Genomic DNA, 17775 nt, shown 5'->3' with positions numbered 1-17775 from the left:
CTGCCTGCCACCAGCGGCCAGGCCGGGGAACCGGAGAGGATTGGCCGGCAAAAGTCAGTTGCGCTCCTGGGCCCGCTTCCAGGCGAGTGCCGGCGCCCCGTCCGGCCGCGCCTGCCCCGCCCCGGCCCGCCGCGAGCGAGAGAGCGAACGAGCCTCCGCGGCCATGGCCCGGCGCCCGCCCTAGCTCCACTGCACAGATGCCACGGCTGAGCCGGCGGGTAGGAACTTCGCGGGGGCGGGGGCCGGGGCTGGGGGTGCTGCACGACCGCCGCTGCCCGCCTAGGTCTCCACTTTGCTGCGATTTTGCTCTATCTTCCCCTGGTGGGCTCTGGCGGCCGCCCCGCGCCTGGGCGCGCCTAGCGCAGCAGGAAGCCCGTGAGCTGTGGTTTCCCCGGCGCCCCCGCGGAGGAAATCGGCTGCGGCGGGGTGCTGCGCCCCCATGCCCAGGCCCGCCTGGCGCCTGGTTCAGCGTCAGGTGGGCGGCCAGGCCGGCTTGGGCGGCGGCGCGCGGGGGCGGCAGGCGCTGGTGAAGCCCGCACACGCGCCAGCGCATCCAGCCGTACCAAGCCCGGGGCTGGGAGCTGGCTCGTGGGGGCGTGCGCTGCGCGAAAGCGAAAGCCACCCGCCAGAGCAACTTTGCGGCGGAAGGCGCCGACGAGGAGCTGCGCTGTGCCGCTCCTGGGGATGGTGAGCTGGCCGCCCGGCCGGGTGGGCAGCGTGTCCGGGCTTGGTGCTTCCCTAGCTATAAATAGCTGCTGTGCGGGGACAGGAAGATGGTTCCAGCGCTTTACAAGCACCGGCCCGTTATGTGCGCTGGGCTAGGACCTTGCCCCGCAGCGGAGTGGGAGGAGGAGTGGGCTTGGGGGAAGGGGTTGCATGGGACGGCGGGGCGTGGGCGGCTTACGGCACATAGAGCCCACACCAGAGTTGGCGGCGGGGCTCTCCCCATGCACTTGATTGTTTGTCGTTTCTGCTTTTCCCGGGAGGGGGAGGGGAGGAACAGCCCAGCAGTTCTGGGCACCTAGCGCCCGATGTCTTATTTGGCAGGAGAGGCTGGAAACGAGCGGGCGCCAGCTGCAGGCAAATTGCAGGCTTTCCCAGCCCCTGCCTGCAGAGAGAACTCATTACCTGTGGATGGCGCGGGGAATCCCTTGCCCTCAGTAGCCCCGCCTGGAGAGCCAGGACCGCGTTGTTGGGGGTGGGGGGTAGGAGTGGGTGGAGGTCAGGGCGCCCCTGGTGGCCTGTGTGCAACCCTGCGGCCAGAGAGGCCCGCCCTCATAGGTTTGTGGTAGAAGCTGCAGGAACTTCCTGTCCCTAGGGGTGTTCAACCTGGCTTGCTTCTGGGGCCCCTTTCCTCCCAACCTTAGGGGAGGAACAGGACTGCGGGAGGGGCCAGGCCCTCAGCTCCTCAGGGCATCAGGAAGATAGGGAGCTGCTGGTCTGGAAACAGTCCTGCCTCTAAAGGCTTCGGGACTCTTGAGTAGGGAGGCTCCAGAAGGAGCAATCTGGGCCAGGGCTCGGAGGGGTGCTGCCCAGCCGGCCTGGCTCTGACTGTGATGCTCATCTTCCTTGGGGACAAGCCCGGTGGAGTGCAAAGAGCATGGCAGGCTTAGTTGAACTGTAGTCTTGGCTCCCTGCTGGCTGGCTGCCCTGGAACAAATCTCTCCCCCAGCAAGGTGTAAGTGAAATCATGTGTTAAAGGAGCTGGGCAGGCAGCCTGTGAAGACGGTTGGCCCCAGGAGATGAAGTTTGCCCTACACGCCCCACGCCATCCTCTCCTTTTCCTCTAAGCTGTTTTGCCATTTTGGTGACTTATGTGGGTTTGTGGGTGACAGGGGTCTCCCCAGGATTGTGGAGGATTTTGGTATTTTCCCCACAGCTGCTCCTGACCTCAGGGCCAGATTCAATCCCCTTCCTGGCTTTGCTTGAGGTGCTTAAGAATAGGCTGGAACCAGGAGGAAGTTTTTATGCTTTTCTGGGGGGCGGGGAGGCCCCTAATCTTCTCTCCCAGCAGCCCTCTCTGCTGAGAGGCTCCATCGCTCTCTAGCTGTAGCCACCCACTCAGCAGCTGGCCCTCAGCTCAATGCAGTCTGCTCCTACACCCTGTGCCCACTGCTCTTGGGAATGGGATGCCAACAGGCTCCCCGCCCTTGCCTGTTCGGAGCACTGAGTCACCACGACACCCGTGCCACGGGGGATGCTAGAGGAATCCCTCCACCAGGGGAACGGGCTCTCCCTTGGTTGCTCACAGTGCTGTGTTTTCTGTGAACAGAGCTGGCAGAGCTGAGCTCCTCTAGGAAGCTTTGCCCACCCGTCTTACCATGGGCATACAGGGCTGGTTTGGGGCTATGAGGGCCCAGGAAGACAGGACACTCACCCACTGTGTCAGCTCAGGTACCCAGGCCCTGCCTCCTGGAGACCAGCCTGCTGCTGCCTGCCCATTCTCTTGGTCCCCTCTGGGTGATCTATCTCGAAGACTGGGAGAAAAGCTTTGTGGAGAAGGATGTTCAGCCCAGCATTCTTCATCAGAATCCTTAAGTCTCAGAGCCAGATGCTCACCAGTAGCCCACTTCACTGTGCAGTGAAGTGCTCTGTGGTCGTTTTGAATAATGTTTTTGGTGATGCAGGAAAATACATGTACTGTATTTGCTGAGTTAAAAGTCAGGATTAAAATGACACACTTTGTGCTCAGGACGCTGTGGGTGATGGGGTAAGACTCTGAGGGAGTCACTACTATTACCCCTGACTCGGCTGCCCATTTCATCATCTGCTTGGCAGACACTTCTTCTCTGGCACCAGCTGCATCCTGATTTTTTTCTGGCTTTCTTCAAAAGCCCTCCCATATCCCTTGCTCTCCTAGCCCATTACTTCTTGTTCCAGCCTCTGTCCTTTCCCCTCACCCTGGATCACTGGGAAGTTGGGCTTCCCCAGCATTCTTGAAGGGGATTTATCTCTGGCATAAACTCTCCAATGCATATTCAGGGCTAACTAGCCTGGATGTGGCACTAGGAACATGAGGGAGGACAAGACACTTTCCCTGCCCTCTTGGGAATCAGAGTCACCTTAGGGCTACACCAAGGGCAAAGGGATGTGGAGGCCAGGATTTGTGGTTTTTACCTGAAATACTACTTTTCTGGGCAGTCTGCAGGCAGGACTCAAGGGCCCGTGTCCCTGTCTGTCCTGACTCTCTCTGTCTGTGGGCTTCTCTTCTCCCCAGGGGCTTCAGGAGTTCTCTAAGATTTCATCTTGGCTCACAGGTCTTGAGCCTCCCAGGAGGCCAGGCTCTGCTCAAAGGCCTTGAGGTACAGGTGTGAGCCAGAGAGATCCAGCCCTCCTGCTTGCCCCACCCATCTGCTCCACCCTGGGGAGCCCAGAGTCCAGGGGACTGTGGCAGGGCAGCTGTTCCCATCCAAGACTCAGGCCCTTGAAACTGGCTGCTGACGTTAGATGCTGGGGGCAACCCTGCAGGCAGTGCCTAACCAGGCCAGGCCAAGCCCAAGAAGGCCCCTAGCAGACTCAGGCTAGTTTGGATTGGACCACCTGGGTGAGCTGGAGAGGAAAGAGACTGCTGTGTGAAGCAGATGACCACCTGCCCAGCTGCCTGCCTGCTCCCTTGTCAGGCCAGGTACCCTGGGTCTCCCAGATGGCTGCTGGTACCTCACGGCCTGTTCCCTCCTCGTCACCTCTGTGCAGTGCCCAGGCAGCTCCTTTATAGCCATTTTGGATACTCCCAAGTATGCTTCCTCCCTCTTCTGCCCTCTTGCTTGAGCCTCACCTGGCATCCCAACTGGGCATGGCCCTGGGAATAACAGAATGGGACAGGGGGTTGCATCTGAATCCTGTGGGTGTGGCAGCAGGGGACAGCTGGAAAAGGCCAGCAGAGAGCTTGCTTAGAGGCCATTTCTTGCAACATTGCCCAAGGGACTTAATTATGACACTCTGAGGCACCCATGGTGCTGGTGGAAGACACTGGCCACCTGCCAGCCACCCTGTCCACAGGCAGGCATTCCAGTGACAGCCTGCCCCTGCGACGGACTTTTCCAAGTCTTAAGAGGCACCTTTTCAAAACTGAGGTGAACTGGCATCGCTGCATTCTCCATGCTTCCATTTCTACATCTGTAAAACAGGGAGGCTGCCAATTTCTTGTTCCTCTGAGTGTTAAGCAGGGGCATAGGAAGAGACTTGAGGTGGGCGAGTCTGGCCCCTGAGTCCTGGTCCCACTTTGCGTCACTGGGCAGCCTTGGCAGGTCATCTGAACTCAGTTTCCCTCTCTGGAAAATGAGGGGTGAGTTGATTACGTACTCAGGCTGTCCTTCCGAATGTAGATGTAGGATGAATCTCTGTGTCACTACTCAGCCCACACCTGACCCTCGTCCACTCTGTGACAAGCTCGTGCCTTGGGTCTGAGTACTGTTCTGACTGGCCCGCTCCTCTTCCTCACCCTTCTTTCTTGCCTTGGAATTTCCAGGGGCACTTGTTTTCCTGAAGAGCCTTTGCCTGTGCCCTTGAAGTGGAGGAAGCTCTAGAAGGAGTCATGACTGAAAGTTGGGGTCCACAAAGATGACAGATAGAGCTGGGAACCCTCAGCTTAGGGAACCTCAGAATAGCCTTGGGCTGTGCCCCTAAAAATGGCCCAAGCAGTGACCCAGCAGCCAGCAGTGGGGTTTACTGTGAGAACCAGAACTGTGTTTGAATCTGTGGCCTCAGGCTGTCAAGCTCAGGGTTGGCCCTGGCTGAGTGAAAGGCTGTGTCTGACAGAAAAGAGAGCCCATGCGCCTCCAGGAGTAAGCTCCCCCAAGACCACAGTGTGCTGGAGACAGCATGAGCCATGAGCCATGGGCCTGGGCATGGCCTTGGCCTGTTGGCTGGGAATAGCAGTGTTCTATACCTTCAGGGACACTTGTCACCTCTAAGTGGTGCCACCTGCCAAGGTTGCACAGCCCTTCTGCCCCCAGGCACTTCACCTAGCTTCCCAGCCCCCTCATAAAATAACAGGGCAAGAGCACAGGCTGGCCCGGCAGCATCCCACCACCTCCACTTAACCAGCTCTCAGTTCCCCTGGGAAAGTCTTCATGGGTTCCCAAATCATAGCAGTCATGCCTTCCCTCTGTGGACCCCTAGGCTCACCCTACCATGGGACTCAGCGTTTGAAGCTGTGTTTCCTCAAGAGCAGTGGGAAGACAACCAAGTCTTAAGGCTGTAGGCAGGGTTTGGTAACTTGTATCAGGCACTCAGCTTAAGAGTCTGGGGCTCCATAAATTATTCAGATTGTTAAAATCTGTCTCTGTGACCTCATCTGCCAGTGAGGAGCCCAGAGCCATTCTGAAGGGTTGGGACATTGACTGAGATGCTTGGAATGAGATGCTTGGCACGGAGGGGAAGCCTCAGCACCATCTCAGTGTCTTTAAGTCCTCGGAGGCTACTGGTGTACACCCCCAGCTGCCTTCAACTCTCTAAGCAAGGATTATTCCAGCCACTCTGGCCACCACGGAACCCAGCCCTGGTGACACCAGGGCCCAGGAATCAAGTGAGGCAAATCTGAAGACAGCATGTGTGCCTGTGGAGCTGGGAGAGGCGAGGCAAGGGGTACGGCCAGAGCATTGGGACCCAGGGCTGAAGGAAAACTAGGAGAGAGCCAGAGGAGACCCTCCTCGTGGCACCCCAGCTTCTCTCAGCTGCTACTTGTGGCCCCTGCCCGTCTGTGATCCTGCCTCTGCCTTTCCCTCAGATGCCATGGGGGTGTTGGCCTGGTGCTGGCTCCCTCCACCTGCCCTCAGCCAGAGCTCCTGGTCACTGTTGCCCATGCCCTTCTTTTCTGGCCCTGGCTTAGCTTTACCGGAGCTCACCCCTGGCACATTCTCCACACCATCCCTGAGGCCTGAACATGTGCCCCCTGGGCTGAATGCAGTGGGGCTTCTGCTGTTGCAGTTGGAACCTGGCCATCCCCCTTCCTCCTGTGTGGGCCATGGTGAGGAAAACCAGGTGAAGCAGGGGCCGTCCCTTGCACCTGTCCCACTCCAGGAGATCCTCAGCACCCTGGTTCTCTAGGAGCTTCATAGCCCTCCACAGGCCTGGTGTTAGAGGGACAGTGGAGGGAGAGGGCTGCTGTGGCTACTGCTGCTCTGTGGGGAACCGCCATGGCCAGCTCATTCTGGGGCTGCCGGTATCATCCTTCTCATTGGGTCTCTTGCTGCAAACACAGAAGCCCAGCTCCACCTGGTGTAGGCAGAAAGCCAGTTGGCTTGCTCCCACCCTGCCGTCTCGTAACTCTGCCTGGTAGCTTCACTCTTCAGACCAGCTTTCTCTGGAGGCCAGCCTCATGGCCACAGGAAGTCCCCCCACCCTTTGGGATGTATGTCCATCTGCATACCGCCCCAGGCCACAGAGAAAGAGAGGTTATTCCTAAAGGCTGTCATTAGGAGGGGAAGCCTGACTGGGATCCTGGCTGAATTCCCATGGCTGGTGGGTGGGTCTCAGGCCTGGCTGAGCAGGCAAGGGGGCCAATCCTGGGGGCAGGGAAAGGACAAGCCCACAACAGAAGGGGCTTCTGGGACTAGTGCCCAGTGCAAGGTAGATAAAGATAGGAGCCCCCATACGGGGGCATGTGAGTGAAGATGCGGTGAAGAGATGAACAAGGGCACACTAGCTGGCCTGACCCTGCCCGGGAAACGTGCCCTTCAGTGCACTGTTACCAGAAAAAGGCCAAGCAAGATGCCAAAATGAAACCAGAGCACATGCAAATGTAAAATGCTGCCTTTCAAGCCTCTTAGGGCTGACTGGGGAAGTTTTGAGAATCACGATAGCGTGGCGGTGGCCAAGCGAGTGGCGGTGTCTATAGTTCCCTCTGGTTTTCCATGGACTCACTGCCTGATTTGTTTGGTCTTCCATCCTTTCTGAAATCAGCGGTGTTATGTTACGAAAGGAAATGGAAGGGAGATAGGGATCCAAACTGTGCTGGCGTGTGTGATGCAAACTAGACCCGTCCTCACGGGTATGTCTATTGGTGTCTGGGTGCCCTGGGAGGTGCAGGGATGGGAGGGTCTTCAGCGGGACGTACTGCTGCAGCAAATGGAGACCCAGGAGACAGTGCCCACGGTGGCACCTACTGTAGGCAGACCCTGTCTGTTGGAAAGCAGGTGTCTTTTCATAAGCTGCTTCAGGATCCACGTCTGCATGGTAGGAAGATACAGCGTTGATATTTGCTGCCCTGGGTGTGGATAGCCTCAGTACCCTGGTTTTGTCCTTTTCAGGCACTGCCAGGAGGTAGAAGGTGGCTGCCAGCCTCCACACAGTCCCCCAGCCTCCGGGTTGGACCCTCCATGTCACAACAGGAGCCAATGTAGAGGCCACAGGGGCTCATGGCTGCGAGTTTTAAGCTCCTTTCAGGCCTTTAACAGCTCAGGGCTGGCAGTGCCCTGGCTTCCCTTCCAGGGCTGCTAGAGCAGGGTGGGCCCACACATGTGTACAGATACTGTGGACAATCAGCAAGGACCCACAAGGACAGGGCCCTGAGAGGGGCACCAACTAGACATCCTGCAGAGGTCCCTGTAGCTGGGGGTCCAGGTCCCCAGAATCCTGTACTGCAGCATGATGTGGGCCAGGCCCCATGCCAGGGAGAAAGCAATGTCACTCATAACCTTGGTCCATTATGGGCAGCTGTTCCTTCAGCATGTTGGCTGCAGGGACCCATCTGGAAGCCAGTTTACTTATTCCAGGCCCCTGAGGTCTCAGCCCAGAGATAGGCCTCCTTAATGCCTGTTTCCTCATCACTCACTCCCTCCATCATCTGCACTTTCCCTATACCCTGCCTGGACCCCGAGTAGGTGTCAGATGCTATGCTGGTCACTAGGACACAGCAGCAAACCAGACCCTGGAGCTAGTGATAGGTAGGGGATGCCCAGTGCCACAGCAGGTAGAGCAAGGGCCAAGGGAGATGATGCGGGGGGCTCCCCAAAGTCAACTTTGTCCTGGTTAAGCCTTCACAGAGGAGTGGGGCAGGATGGCAAGAAGTGGGAAGAGGGAGGGGGACCCCAGGCATCCCAGGAGCTGCAGATGATTCTCTGGGCACTGCTGGAGGGAGTGGGTGAGGGAGGAGCCTTGCGAGAGCTTCCCTGCAGCCCGCTTTGACTCAGCAGTTCCACCTCTAACAAGTGGTCTGGTGGCTGGGTAAGCTCCTGTGCAGGGAGGTGTACACACTGGGCCTCTCACTGTCTGTCCGTATGTTTGAACAGGCTCCAGCTGAGTGCGTCCCGTAGGGGAGAGGTCCAGCAAACATATGCGATGCAGCCATACAAAAGAGGAGGCTGCAGAGCAGTGGGTCTGTCGATCATTTGCTGCCACTCATGAGGAGGAAGGGGGTGGGGATGCACTTCTGTCCTCCTTGGGACAGTGAGAGGGGTCCAAGAAGCCCCTGGCTGGGCAGTGTCTCCTTTGGCACTGTGGAGACACCAGACAGGGTGCCCCTTTGTGGGGAACCGCCCCCCTGGGGCAACCACCTGCCTCACACACCTGTGCCGTCCACCCCACAGGGCATCTGGCGGATCCCCGTGGACGAGATTGACCGGCCGGGCAGCTTTGCCTGGCACATGAACCGCTCCATCGTGCTGCTGCTCAAGGTGCTGGCCCAGCTGCGGGACCACAGCACCCTGCTGAAGGTGTCCTCCATGCTTCAGCGAACCCCAGACCAGGGCAAGTGAGTGCAGCCACCCTGGACACAGCCTGGCATGCTGTGTGGGTCAGGGGCACACCCACCCCAGGCAGCTTCTCCACGCTCTGGCCCAGCTGTGAGGACCACTGGCTGGGAGCCTGGACCAGCTCTTCATTCTCCTTGGGGGCCTCTCTGTCCCAGTGACTAGAACCTAAGCAATACTTCCCGTCCCCAGGCACCCTGGGGCAGACACAGGCTGTCCCCACTGATCCTGGTTGCACGTTGAGCCTCTGGACTACCCAGCCTTTCCTTTTCTCCTGCTTCCCTCAACTCAGGGCTCTCAGGGTGCTGTCAGGTTGTAGGGAAAACAGATGTTCAGAAGATAGCTATGGTTCCCCAGACAAAGGCCAGTAACAGTGGGGTGAGCGATAGGGGTGCCTGGGCCTCAGTGGTAAACAGGGAGCTCTCTGCCAGAGAGGGCAGGACAGACAACAGAGCCATCTGTTAACAGCTGCCATTTATGGGGGATGTTGGGGGGATCCTGGAAGAGATGCAGCTCAGATGTAGATGGGCCTGGCCTGGAGGCCTCATGCCGTTGGCTGGGCTGGGCCTCCTCCCATGCCTGTACTGTCTGACCCTTTGGCTGTCTCACCTTCGCTTGCCAGGCAATGTGCCAGGAGTTCAGGGGCCTCCAGCTGGGGCCTGGGACACCCTGGAGCCAGACCTGAGGGAGCAGCTATAGGCCCTCCCCAGCTGTCACTGAGCACAGCACACAGGGTGGGCTCACTGCAGAGGGCCCAAGGGCAATAGGCTGGAGCCAGTCAGAGGCCTACTGGCTCTGTGGATAGAGGGAGCTCAGGGGAAGCTTCTAGGGGAGCAGCCCCAACAGGTGGTTAGTTGGGACACTGAGGAACCAACAGGCATCCTCAAGGCAGGGATGAGCAGTGACCACCATCCAGCAGTGCTATATGGTGTCAGATGCCCTCCCATCCTCTCTGACTACCCCTGTATGACGCAGGAAGTATCTTCGAGATGCTGACCGCCAGGTCCTGGCGCAGCGGGCCTTCATCCTCACTGTGAAGGTGCTGGAAGACACACTGAGCGAGCTTGCAGAGGTATGCCACCTGTGTCCCCCTCTCCTTCACGGCCCATGAACACGCTTCCAAGCCCTTCCCAGGTGGTGGGCCGGATCCCACCATTTGCACACCCCAAGGCAGGATGTGCCTAAGGGTCGCCATCTGTGGGGTAGCGTCCATCCCGCCTTTGCCTAGGCAGGGAAGGTCAGCTGTGGTAATGAGTGCACGTGAATTCAGTGAGGCATGGATGCACTTGGTGATTAGTGAGCGCCGTAGTGACTCCACGAAACTGAGCTCCCCAAGGGCGTGCACCACCCAGGGTGGGGTCCCAAGACCTCTTCCTGGCAGGCTGACCAAGGCCTGTGAGAACACCGTGTGTGTGCTTTGTGCCTTTTCAGCCTCGAGGCTGATGTAGCAGTGCCTCCTTCTCACAGCTGAGCACCTGAAGGAGGCCAGGGAGGTTAAGCAGCCAGCCTAGCAGGTGGGGCTGTTGGGAGTTGAGCCAGGACTGCCTCCAGAGCTTATGCCTGGTAGGGCTGGCTGTGGCTCGGTGCAGGGGATCAGCCTGAGCCTGTTGGGGAGGAATCCTTGCCAGCCCCCAACCCCAGGCCTCATGCTTTAGGGGCCAGGAAGACTTGGCTCTGCAGCAAACACGCTTGGTGGACCTGGGCAGGTCCCATCCCATAAAATGCCCAGTGCTGCCCAGAGGTCACATCATGGAGTCAAAGGAGAGCTGGGCAATGCTGCCCCAACTGAACCCAGGCCTGTTATTCAGGAGCAGTGCCACCTCCAGAGTCCCGTCAGCCCCTTGCTACCTGGGAGAGTGTGGTAGGGCAGCCAGAGGTGCAGAGGAGGGAAGGCCTTTCTCAGGCAGGTCTCTGGGCCCAGTATCCTTCTCTGATAATTGAGACACAGCCCTGGCCAGCTGGCGGATGTCCAGAGCCAGACAGATGTCAGGTGGGAGAGGCCCAGGTTGGGCTCACCAGCCCCCAGAGGTGATTCATTGCAGTGGAGACACCAACGACACAGCATTTTACCTTTGGTTTCTTTGTAGGGGTCAGAACGCCCAGGGCCCAAGGTCTGTGGCCTCCCCGGAGCCAGGATGACCACCGATGTCTCACACAAGGCCAGTCCTGAGGATGGCCAGGAGGGCCTCCCTCAGCCGAAGAAGCCCCCTCTGGCTGATGGCTCAGGGCCAGGGCCTGAGCCAGGGGGCAAAGTGGGCCTCCTCAACCACCGGCCTGTGGCCATGGATGCAGGAGACAGTGCAGACCAAGGCGGGGAGTGGAAGGACAAGGAGACCCCCCGGGCAGGGCCCACTGAACCCATGGACACGAGTGAGGCCACTATTCACCACTCAGACTTGGAGCGGACACCACCCCTGCTGCCAGGTCGTCCCCCAAGGGACCGGGGCCCCGAAAGCCGGCCCACTGAGCTGTCCCTGGAGGAGCTGAGCATCAGTGCCCGGCAGCAGCCCACTCTGCTCACCCCAGCCCAGCCAGCCTCCGCCCCTGCCACCACCATAGGGACCAGGGCAGGAGGCCACCCCGAGGAGCCGCTCCCCCGGCTCAGCCGCAAGAGGAAGCTCCTGGAGGACACGGAGTCAGGCAAGACACTTCTACTGGACGCCTACCGTGTGTGGCAGCAGGGCCAGAAGGGCGTGGCCTACGACCTTGGCCGTGTGGAGAGGATCATGTCGGAGACCTACATGCTCATCAAGCAGGTGGGTGGCGGGCAGAGGCCTGGGGGCACTTGTGTGCTGGTAGCATCCCCACTCTTGCCTTTCTGTTCTCAAGGAGGGTCTCCCGGGCCTCCCCTTGGGCTGGGTTTTAGGTGTTCTTCCCACCCCATTCCCCACTGTTGCAATGAGCTTTAAAAAGTTGATATTCAGCCTGGAAGGAAGTGAGAGCCTATCACAGAAACCTTATCACAACCAGCGCAGGGAGTCTGGACCGCTGCTCCCACCGCAGTGCCGGGCCTCTGGGCACATCTTAGGGCATTTCCTTCAAGACTTCTGTGGCTGTCATCTAAAGATGGCTGCAGTGACCAGAGATCCCCTTCTCATTTTGCCTTCTTTTTTAAAACATTTTATTTTAATGTATCAAGCACTTTCCTTTTTCTCCGTTTGAAATTATTCCCATAGGAAGAATCTCCAAAACTTTAGTGACTGGCTAAGATGGGATGACCATCCCTGACATACAGTATTCTCTCTAATCATGTCAGTTTGCAATGCAACCCACCCCCAACTGCCCCATATCGTATGGACCTTGGGCACTGAATCTCCAGACACACTTGACACAGCATGGGGCGATCTCCATCAGGCCTGGGATTCTAAAAGGCCTCTCCCACTCTAATCACGGCCCTCCATCCTGCCCACTTACGGGGCAGGTTTTAGCTCAGAAGACTCCCCTCATCCCCTAGCAGCTGAGCCTCAGCTGAATTTGAAGTCTTGGTGGGAGACCTGAGTCTGCCTGCCAGCTTCAGCTTGTGAGGATGTAAGTAAGTAACTCAGCCATAGAAATGAACTTGGTATAGCCAGATGGGCTCAGAGGAACGGCTGGGTCTAGTCCTGGCAGCAGTACCTGGTGCTGTGGCACCTGAACAGGCACCCCCACCTGGAAGATGGATGGACACCTGCCCCTGCTACCCATGAAGAGCTGGGAGGTAGGGGTCCGGGTGTGGACAGCAGTGGGGACAACTGGCTCTTCAGTAGAGTCTGGGGTGGTGGGGGGTACCTGAGCCACAGGGCATGCCCCCTACCTAGGCTGGTCCGTGCTACATACACAGACAGGGCTGGGGGAGGCTAACCACCATGGCCTGGGCCCCCTGACCTTTGGCATCCCGCTGTTAAGGTGGATGAGGAGGCTGCGCTGGAGCAGGCTGTGAAGTTCTGCCAGGTCCATCTTGGGGCTGCCGCCCAGAGACAGGTAAGCCCAATTTAGCCTGTGCCAGCCTCATCTTGCGGAGCCTGCTCCATGTCAAGGCCCTAGGATGCAGGCTGAGAAACAGGTCCACTTTTGGGACTGTTATTGTGGTGGTCAGCTTGGGCCAAGGGGAGATGAGCAGGGGTCAGCTGAGCCTCCAGCCCATGGCCGTGGTGGGCGGGAACTTGACAGGGCCCAGACCCCAGTTCAGACATGCCGAGGGGTCCCCTCACCTCAGCCACCTTTTCTCTAACAAGGAGGATGACCCCTAGCCAGCTGACCTCACCTGGGAAGGTCATTCCTTCTGGAACAGAAGTAGAAGAAACAATATTAGAGCCAGGCTGGTTAGGAGCCAGGTGGCTGGGTAAAGGTGGAGATGCAGCCTATACAGGGACCCCCCCCTCCACGAGGGGAGGGCATGTAGGGAGCAAGGTGTCCTAAGAGAGGGTAGACAGGAGTCCTGGAGTTTATTAAGCAGGGAGAAAGCAAGGTAGCAACGCTCCTGAGTGGGGAAGAAGGGGTTGGTTCAGGGGCCAGGCCAGGACTGGAGCAGGGTCCAAGATATGGCAGAGAGTAGGGAGTGGGGGAGGCCCCTCCTGGGAGGACCCCAAGCCAGGGTTGAGATTGGGTTTGTGTTGAGTCTGAGACTCTTTTAAGAGAGAGAGGCCAAGTGGTCAGGAAGGTCAGGGGCCCCCACCTGGAGGGGCAGTCCAGGCCAGAGACCTGGGGTAAGTGCCCCTGAAGCCATCAGAGGCCAGGAGAAGGCACAGGCGGGGCCAAGGACCTTGGCCAGGTCACAGGCACAGAGAAGAGACTTGGGCAGGACAGGGAAGTAGCCAGGAAGGAGAGTGTTCCCAGGGGCCAGCTGGTCAGCAATGCCAGGGCAGTGAGGATGGGGGCCTGATGGATATGGGAACCCAGGGGCCAGGGCTGTTTTTGAGAAGTGATGAGGCTGGAAAGGGCTTGAGCAGGAGCGGGTAAGGGGCTGGGTCTGGAGGAGAGAAGTCTCCATGGTAGAAGTCCAGCTTGAAGCCAGTGGGCAGGGTCTGGCTATGAGTTGGGGTGGGGTCTCCATGACCGAAGAAGTGGGAGGGGTGGGATCAGATCTCAGTGAGATGATGAGGCAGGGAGGGGCAGACATGGCAGGCAGAGAGAGCAGGTGTGCTCTAAAACATAAGCCTCCAAGCCAGAGGGTTGGTGGCATGCCATTTGAGTAGGTGCAGCCTCTTATCCCCAGGGGTGGCCCGATGCCCTGGGTAGCGTCGCCCCAGGTCCCTTTGTTCCAGGTCCCCTAGCAGAGGGCTGGTAGCTGCCTTTGGGGTGCAGACAGGCTTCCTCTCAGTGGAATGGGGCCTCGGGCCCCCACCACCTGCCTGGGCTGTTACGTCAGCGGAAGCCTGGGAGGTTCAGCTTTGACCAAGCAGGCTGTGGGCCAGACAGGGCATGCTGTGGGGAGTAGGTGGGCCTGGTCCCCAGCTAAGGGCCAGAGTCCTTGGCAGGGAGTGCCCCAACCCCCAGCAGTCCCCACTATTTCATTGTCCAGCTGGGCAGAGTGCATAGCACAGCTGCCTGGGCCCCAGTGCTGGGCGCAGGCCCAGGCCCAGGTCCACCGGGGTGCCATGCCTCCTCCACTGGCCCAGGTGAAGCAGGTGGACATGTGAGTGCTGACCACTCAGGAGACAGGAGGGCTGTTTCTGCTTTTGATGTTCTTAAAAGATAGACCCACACAGGAAACCCCCCCACAACCCCACACCATAGTGTGAGAAGAAAGGGCTGCTGAGCTGGCAGGACTCAGGGCAGGGCCAGACCCCATTTTGCCAAGGACATGCATATCAGGGCCCCTGAGGGCTGGGTGGGCAGAAGTTTCCGTCAGAGACCTTGGAAGACACAGCCTGGGTTATGGGGGTGGCCAGAGCAAGGGGACCCAGGTCCTTACCTTTCAGGTTACCTGCTGCTGGGTGACGCCAGGCCAGGCCCCAGCAGTCCCCTCCCAGGGTGTGGAGGAGAGTGGTGGGGAGGAGGCCCTAATGACCCTCAGACCTACCTGCCTGCTTCCCAGACCCTGGTGGTGCGGTGGGGGTGCCTTGGTATCTGCCGTGGGCCCTCTAATTGCATTTCCTACCCAGGATTCTTACCCTGGTCCCAGAGAAGATGGCACTGTGGGGGCTGGCTGCCATCCTCTGGTCCTCTCCTCCCTCAAGCCCAATTTTGGAGGCCCATTTCCTGCCATCAGAGCCCACAGCTGCCGCCCCTCAGGGAGTGTCCATTTTGCTCACGGCATGTCCTGGTTGCCATGGCAGCCCTGAACCCGCCTGGAGGGTGCTCTGAAATAATTAGAGGCTCAGTGCCCACGGCTGAGGCCCGCTCCTGAGCGAGGACAGGGACACTGCACTCACCTTTCTCCAGCATGTCTGCTCATGCTGCCAACTAGGCTGCCACAACACCACTGGCACCGCCGCAGGCCCTCAGGGCCAGAGAGACAGGTCTGTCCTCCTGCCCCGCCCTGCCACAGGACAAGGCTGGGCCCCAGAGCACTAGCCTGGGGCACATCCCAGACACCCAGTATGTAGCAGAGTCCATAGGGGCCCGTCCTGAACCATATGGAATTGGGGAACAGGGCATTTTAGCAAAACCAACGTCAGAAGAGACGGGATCATCGGTGGTAGCAGACTGCCCGCCCCCATGCACTGAGGTATCCACCTGCAGGCGTGTGACTCTCCCACACTCGAGGGGGTGGGGGTGCTGCCAGCCAGCCCTATGTGAGCCAGCTCCTACAGTACAGTTGGCCTGGTGCTGGGGAGGGCTGAAGGATGGGCCCAGCCCCTCTGCTCAGCTGTGAGAGGCTGCCTCAGGGCTACCTCACATCACCTCAAGACATGCTATCAGGGCACTGGAGCCTTCACACCTGTCCCAGAAGGGCTGGCTGGGAGTGGCAGCAAAAGTAGCCCTGTGAAAAGAGCCCCAAAAGGGCCTCATGGAAGAGGGAACTGCGTGGTTGAAGACTCGGAGGGCCCTAGGGCCTGGCTCACCTGGAAATCGAAGGCCCATGGTGGAAGCAGCTGCCAAGGCCAGGCTGCAAGGGAGAGGCCAAGCTGGGGGCAGCACTGGGTGCTGTGGCAGTAGGTCACAGTGGGCTGTGGTATCAAGCCCAGGAAGGAAACTCTTGCAGCATCCTACTACCTCCCTCAGGACTGTCCAATGAGTGGCCCTTAGGAAGTCACCCTCCAAGACTGACCACCTGTTCCTGCATTCCCTGGGTTGGGAGCTGCTCCTGTGCCTAGGGTCCTGCTGGATATAATCCTCCCAGACTGGCACCCTATGATGTGAGGGCAAGGCCAGCTGGAGGTCCTTCTACTGAGTCCCCACCAGTATGGCCTGGACATCCTCCCAGGGAGGGGTTCTGGGTCCCCAGCTGTGTCCTAGCATCAGCAGGATCCTGATGGGGTGCCTCTCTGATGGACCTTGTTGGCAGCATTGTGGGGGCTCAGTGGTGTCGTATGGGCAGTGCTGGCAGCCCCAGGCACACAGGGTGTCCTGTGGGACAGCACTGGTGGGCTGACGGGCAGAGCAGCATGGGCTCAGGGCTGCCTTGCCAGCCTTTTTTACCTCTCATTTGTCCCCACAGGCCTCGGGGGATACCCCCACCACTCCAAAACACCCGAAAGACAGCCGAGAGAATTTCTTTCCTGTGACAGTGGCACCCACAGCCCCTGACCCTGTACCAGCTGACTCTGCCCAGCGGCCCAGTGATGCTCACACCAAGCCTCGCCCTGCACTAGCTGCTGCCACAACTGTTATCACCTGCCCTCCCTCAGCATCAGCTTCCACCCTGGACCCGTCCAAGGACCCTGGGCCTCCCCGGCCACACAGGCCTGAAGCTACCCCCAGCATGGCCTCTCTGGGCCCAGGTGAGTCCCATCCCAGTCCAGAGTTGGGCCCACGCCACTGCCACCATCAAGTCCTCCCTGCATGGAGAGTGTGAGTGTGGGTAAGGGAGGCAAGCAGTGCCCACCTGCCCAGTCGATCCCACGGGGTGGCAGGGCAGATGGCCGCGGGTCCACTCACCAGTCACTGGCAGCCTCTGTGGCCCTGGTCAGCACATCGTACATCTACCACTCTTAACCTAACCTGGGTGCCTCCGTCTCCCTGTCTGTGAAAGGGGGTGGTGAGGAGGGAGGAAGCAAGCACCATCATGGACGTGTTTGCTGCTGTCATGGTTTCCTCTCCACAAAGGCTTACAGTAAGTAGGAAGGACGGCTTGGTCAGGTAAGAAAAAGGGATACTAGCCCACACCAGGCCTCTCTCGGGGCACTGGAAGGGGTCCTGACCTTCAGCATGCTGCAAGGCCACTGGTATCTGGCCTCAGATACCTGTAAACAGTTCCTGGGTATCAGGCCCTACTGGGTGCAGGGCCAGCAGATCTGCTCAAACCCCATCTTGCCTCATGGGCAAGACAGAAGCCAGCCAGGATGAGGGCAGGGGCAGGTCAGGAGGCTTGTGAAGGAAAACAGAGAGGACGAAGGTGCAGGCAGTAGAGGGCCCTGCTGACCTCGTCAATGAAAGCTCCTGTTCCTTCTAAAACCCAGGTTCCATTGGAATGGCAGCCTGCAGGGCAGATGCAGAGCAGACAGCTAAGGCCACAGATCCTTCCTGTGGGGAGGGGATGTAGAGGCAGCACTGCTACAGCCAGTGAGTGAGAGGGGAGTAGACAAGGCACCATCCCCCTCGCTGGTCCTGACACCAGCAGCTCTGGCAGCTGCAATTCTGCCAGACTGGGTTCAGCTCAGTCCTGGGCCAGGTTCCACCTGCCACCCAGGGCAGGGGACCCTTTGCTGATGGTTCCCAGGACTCTATGACCACGTGGCCAGGCTCTGAAGACCCTATAATAGGACAGGGATGTTCCCTAACTAATTCATCTCCCCAGCTGGTGGGGCCCCAGGAGAGACCAGCCTGGTCAGAGGGTTCCATGTGCCCCTGGGGACATCCAGCGATGGACCAGTTTCCACAACCCTCCCTTTCAGGCCCTCGCCTGCTTCTCCCTCCCTGCCTCAGGGACCCAGCCTGTTTCCTTGCCCCAGACCCGGCACTGGCCCATAGCCTGTGTCACCCCCAGAGGCTCACCTGTCTT

General features: G+C 59.1%; 1 protein-coding gene across 14 annotated transcripts in view; it reads left to right on the top strand.

Annotated features, from left to right (window-relative positions):
* The window catches only part of CABIN1 (calcineurin binding protein 1), a 169395-nt gene that overhangs the window by 144528 nt on the left and 7092 nt on the right, over positions 1-17775 (top strand). For 8 of the 14 annotated variants that reach the window (XM_030914765.1, XM_030914762.1, XM_030914764.1 and 5 more), the window contains exons 30-35: positions 8529-8692; positions 9666-9762; positions 10778-11446; positions 12576-12650; positions 16273-16555; positions 16807-16887. In XM_030914765.1, coding sequence (XP_030770625.1) covers positions 8529-8692; positions 9666-9762; positions 10778-11446; positions 12576-12650; positions 16273-16555; positions 16807-16887 — 1369 coding nt within the window. The remainder of the gene's footprint in view (positions 1-8528; positions 8693-9665; positions 9763-10777; positions 11447-12575; positions 12651-16272; positions 16556-16806; positions 16888-17775) is intronic. The other 6 variants (XM_030914771.1, XM_030914774.1, XM_030914770.1 and 3 more) reach the window with 1 other exon arrangement.

The sequence above is a fragment of the Rhinopithecus roxellana genome, chromosome 13 (assembly GCF_007565055.1).
Source record: "Rhinopithecus roxellana isolate Shanxi Qingling chromosome 13, ASM756505v1, whole genome shotgun sequence".
In the NCBI taxonomy this organism is placed as follows: Eukaryota; Metazoa; Chordata; class Mammalia; order Primates; family Cercopithecidae; genus Rhinopithecus; species Rhinopithecus roxellana.
The sequence above is the reverse complement of the archived record's forward strand: the minus strand, read 5'-3'. Positions and strand labels throughout refer to the sequence as shown.